The sequence below is a fragment of the Asparagus officinalis genome, chromosome 2 (assembly GCF_001876935.1).
Source record: "Asparagus officinalis chromosome 2, Aspof.V1, whole genome shotgun sequence".
Lineage (NCBI taxonomy): Eukaryota > Viridiplantae > Streptophyta > Magnoliopsida > Asparagales > Asparagaceae > Asparagus > Asparagus officinalis.
Window position 1 is genome coordinate 82,275,789 of NC_033795.1, and position 5,210 is coordinate 82,280,998.

The 5,210-nt window shown below is 41.3% G+C and overlaps 1 protein-coding gene across 1 annotated transcript in view; it reads right to left on the reverse strand.

Annotated features, from left to right (window-relative positions):
• Positions 3,927–5,210, reverse strand: part of LOC109831848 (60S ribosomal protein L19-1) — a 3,414-nt gene continuing 2,130 nt past the window's right edge. The window contains exon 4 of the mRNA XM_020399307.1: positions 3,927–4,324. Within this exon, the coding sequence (XP_020254896.1) occupies positions 4,282–4,324 (43 nt within the window). The 3' untranslated portion in view covers positions 3,927–4,281. The remainder of the gene's footprint in view (positions 4,325–5,210) is intronic.

Here is a 5,210-nt window from a genome sequence, read left to right on the forward strand (position 1 = left end):
CGGTCGACCGTGACAGTCAATCGCGACAAACGATAGAGCCCAAAAATATCCTACAGGGTCTCGTGGTTGACCGTGGCGGTCGACTGCGCCAAATCTAGACTCCTCCTAGAGTCTGTGCACATTCGCGATTGACCGACCTTGCGCTGTGGTCGACCGCGTAGCTCCCAAACTGACTCCTGCGGATCCCAACACCCGTTCTTCACCAAACTTCTTCGCAGTTTCTTCAATTCTCCACCTCGGTGAAATTTCTTCCAAAACTGAGCTGACACCAATCAAACCAAATGCCTCACTTATTGCGTCCAATGTGAAGTGAAACTATTCACGAAAACGGACTTAATCCATAACAAGTCGAGACCCAAACTGGAGTGCGAATACTCTCCCAAACGTCGATGTCTCTCACCAAATCGGCTGCATCAAAATTGACTGCCTACGTATCCTCTTGCTTAAGGAATCAAGCCTTCATGTAGTTCACCCAAATGGTCTCCAAATGCCTTAATCTACTAGAAGAGTTCACAACTCTTCTCCAATATAACGATTAAGTCTACAGCTAATAGCACCTCTAATGGCCCCAAACTGAAACAATCCAAACATCTCCACCTGAGATGAACCAATGGTCATATCCAGACTCCATCTATTAGCTACACTCGAATCGATCAACCTATCATCTGCATTCGAAACAACATGATTCTCAATCTGTGCCACATTAGCTAGAATCCCAAATAATACAGTATGATCTGGAGTCTTCACCCAACGTGGAGTAGCTTCATTCTCCACCCGCTGTGATGTCCTAAAGATCTGATCGCCACTCTCTACCTGCCGAGAGTCAAACATGACATATCTACTCAGAACAAAGTCAAAAATCAATACTTGATAATCAAACACGCCTTTGACTCCCAAATGTGCTATCGGATCAAATCTCACATCCACAATGTGACCAAGTGCTGGGTAGCCAAACATTCAACGCAAACCAAAATCTAAAGCAGCTCCACCAGATCCCATATCTCTACATGTAGCAGTAGAAAACCTATACATAAGATGGCCCAAACATATCGTAGCCCGCACACCAATGCCAATGCTCGACATCAAACATCGATCCTCCTCCAGTAAGGAACAGCTCCCTAAATCTGCCATCTCACCTCGTCACCTCAAAGTTTTCACACCAATGAAGTGTTTCCTATTGTCGTGAGCTTGGCACAAACGCAAGAAAGAACCCCTACCATAATCAGAACGTCGGGTTACCTTTCTACCAACACACTTCCTCTATTTGTTACGGGCTTCTAGGACTTCACACCAACGGGACTTGGTTGCAACCTACTAATGCCTAGAGCAATCCCCAACTATGGAAACCACATACATATTACCTCCTAATAATGCTCCATTGGAAGGCCCCCGAATGCCTGAATGAACACCCCTCAGTAAACCCCTCGAATGATGGATAGAAGTGCTAAACTCCACCCCGGTCTTCTTTCTCATACCAATGGGTTCACAGGACTTCAAACTGTAGGTCAAAACACTCCTCAACAACCTATGCACAATATTACCAATCAAATAACCCAGCATCAAACATCGCCACAGTCTACCCGAATCTGATAAAGTCATCATCTTCCTATCAATCGCCATGCTTCCGAGTAAATAATACAAATTGCTCATTCTAACACCCTTCATCACAATCATGAACCCTAATATGACCTTCAAACATGCATCTACCAAGGTCACCCTATAGCCTGCTGCTTCCAAAGCTCCAAGTGAAATGATGTTCATCTTTAATTATGGAACGAACATCACTTCATCCAACTCTCGCATCATCCCGTCACGCATCTTAATCCGAACGATACCAATACCACCAACAGAGCATGCATGTCCATTACCCATGAGCACAACATCCTCTCTTTCCAACTCCTAAAAGCTAGAGAACAAATCCCTCCTAGGGAAAACGTGGTTGTAGGCGTATAAAACTGCTTATAGGTCCCTTGACACAGCTCGGCGCGATGATTCGACAAATCGACGAACGTTCAAGCAACGAAACGAACTAAAGAGGCTACAAAGCTAACGAACTGCATGTGAACAACGTTAGTGGTTCGGGGAGTCGACGGGTCTTCCAACAAAGTGGATTTGAACTCAAACACCGACTGAGTTTACTGCCAAATCCGGAATCAAGTTAACAAATCAACAAAACAACCGAACAACGAACAAAACAACCGGAAACAACGAAAAACGACAAAACCAGCGCACCTGGGGGAACTCGGCCCGAACCGAACCACCCTAAGGTGGCTCGGCAACCTTGACAACCAAACCCGTAACATTAACAACAAACCCGTAATCTAAACAACAAACACGTAACCTTGGCAACAAGGCTCTTAGGCTCTTAGCAATAAGGTTACCCGTAACCCGGAATAAGGTTTGTAGAATATCGTAGCCATCATCAGTTCCATGCAAAAATTTCTTAACAATCAACCCGTAACCATAACAAGCAACCCGTAACCTTAACAACCAACACGTAACCTTAACAAGCAACACGTAACCTTAACAAGCGACGCGTAACCTTCACAACCAACGCGTAAATCACTTGGCTTTTGAAAATCTCATTAAAAGTGAAATATTATTATAATTTCCCTAAAAATTAAAAGTGAAATATTCATTTTCTAAAAATATATTGTTATATATGTTTCCGAATCTTACAAAAAATCAGTAAGAAAAAAGAAAATTACCAACAATTAACCCTTCAAAAAACAAAAAAAACAAGATTAAAATCACTAACAGGACCCACTTCCTTCTTCCACCTCCTCAATTAACCCTTCAAAAAATAAAAAAAATATTAAAATCACTAACATGACCCACTTCCTTCTTGCACCTCCTCAATCTCAAAACGAACCGAGGAAGCCACGAAATCACAGCAAGTGCCCACCACCTAAAACAAAATCCAGGTTTTGAAAATCCGACGCACATGCACCACGACCGCCGCCGTAAACTTCGTCATCCTCCTCTTGCTCATCACCTCCTCCTGCTCATCCTCGCCGTCACCGGCGTCTCTCCACGTGTCACGTTCCCGGCCATCCGCGTGGAGCTCAACATGACCCTCGACCTCCTCATCAAAAACCCTAACTATGCTTCGTTCTCTCCAGCTTTACTATGGTGGGGCCCAGGTTGGGGAGGCTGATGTGGATCCTGGGAGGATACCGGTGCGCGGGGCGATGCTCGTGACGGCGAGGTTGACGGCAGAGGGGGCAATCTCATCGCGGAGGTGGGGACCCTGCTGAGGGACATGATGACGGCCGCCATCGGGGAAAGGGACGGAGGAACCCTTTCAAATCATCACAGATAAAGAAAGAAAAAGAGAGAGAGAAAGGGTATTATGGTCTTCAAATTTTAATACTCTTGGTCTTTGTGTTTTGGGGGCTCAGTGCATATTTGTTACGAATTTGGGGGTTTTGAGAGCGTTGAAAAAGTCTTGGGAGGGGGAAGCTTGTTTTCATTAGTTTTGGGGGCTGGAAGCATTTTTCCCTAATTTAAAATATGTAAATATTCATTTAAAACTGGGTTGATTACATTTTGTTACAGAGAGGGACCCTGAAGTTCGTACATCAGCCTCAAATTGATGATTTTTAGTTAAATTAGTGATCCCAAAATCTTTGAACAAGTAATCTCCGTTTTGCTGGTTTGTAGTACTTGCTTTGGATCTTCCTACCAATTAGAACCCTAAGAAATCATTGCTACAGATTATATGATGTAAAATTACAATCAAGAATCTCAAAATTACAGCATTTCAAGGTCAAACCCTTGCAATTACATCATATTTGCCAGATTTCTTCTTTTTTTTTTTGGCCCCCTTCGTCTCATTCAGCAAGGTGAAGAGCCAATTCCTACGTCAATGGAAATGAAGGAGCTAATCAATAAGCACTGACCTAGTAATTAGCTCCAGTCATCAATATTAAGAAACACTACACAATTCCATCACATCACATGAAATAAATGGGCATACAGAAAACTAAGATGTAGCAAATACCGTAACATAGAAACGAACTACAAAATTAAGCTTCTGAAATAACATAGTTTTAACAAAAACAATTCACGGACATCAAAAAAGACACTCAACAGCTCTACTGGTAGTAGTTAACAGCTTCTTCTATTTTGCTCACTTCTTGGGTTTTTTGCCTGGTGCCCTGCAAAAATTCCAATAAAAAAAAGAAAAGAAAAGAAGAAGGTCATTGCTTAGCAATTCGAAATCTTATGATGGCAAGACCGGCATGCAAATAGGAAAGATTCTCACGTCTGCAGCGTTGATCAGCAGGAAGCTTGTGGGTGTTGTTTTCTCAAACCAGGGCCTGCATGCAAAAAACAAAATTTTAATACAAGACGTACGCACGCATAATGGAGGAATATCTACCCCAATAAGCAAATCATACCCATAAACACCGAATGCATTTCTAATTCAAGAGCAGAATAACAGGGGTAAGTTTTTCTTTGCAACGGAAGAGAAGTTAATAGACTATACCAACCCAAATCAGAAGGACATTAATCTTAGTTAGTCAAGACAATAGGGAATCAGCAAGTGTTTGTGATAAAGAGATGATATCATATGCTAGACTTTTTATTTCTTTAGTTTTTTCTTCTTCTTCTTTTTATTTATTTGTTTATTTATTTTATTGGGTTGGAAAACTGAGGGATCGGGATTCTGCATTGAGGCAATGGAATTTAGAAGAAACAACATTAGGAGGAAGACTACCAGAATACATAATATTAAATTAAACATACCGATGGCCTAACGGATATCACCAAATTTTCTTTGACTCGACATCATTATACATCAATAATAACAACAAACAGAGGTCAATTCAGCACAACACATGATCTGTAAGTGTGTCCCTCTATGAAAACCATATTGCAAACTATAGATCAAGACTACATATATTATTACTACGATGATTAATAAGCTTAACTAGATAAGTATTTTATTGAGGGATAAAAACTCCTCGTATCCTGTCCTTCTAAGTTATTCATCCAAATGAATCTTAAGAGTACCATTACAACTTTTTCTTTTCTTTTTTTTTTTTTTTTTTTTTGGGGGGGGGGGGGGGGTTACACCAGGAGTATATTTGTAATGCTGAATTTATATGGCTCAGGAAGGGCATAAATAATTTTCTGAAAAATTAAATAAGGTAAGCCCCTTTATCAATTATTTTCCTTATGGCTCAGTACACTCCCAAACAAAT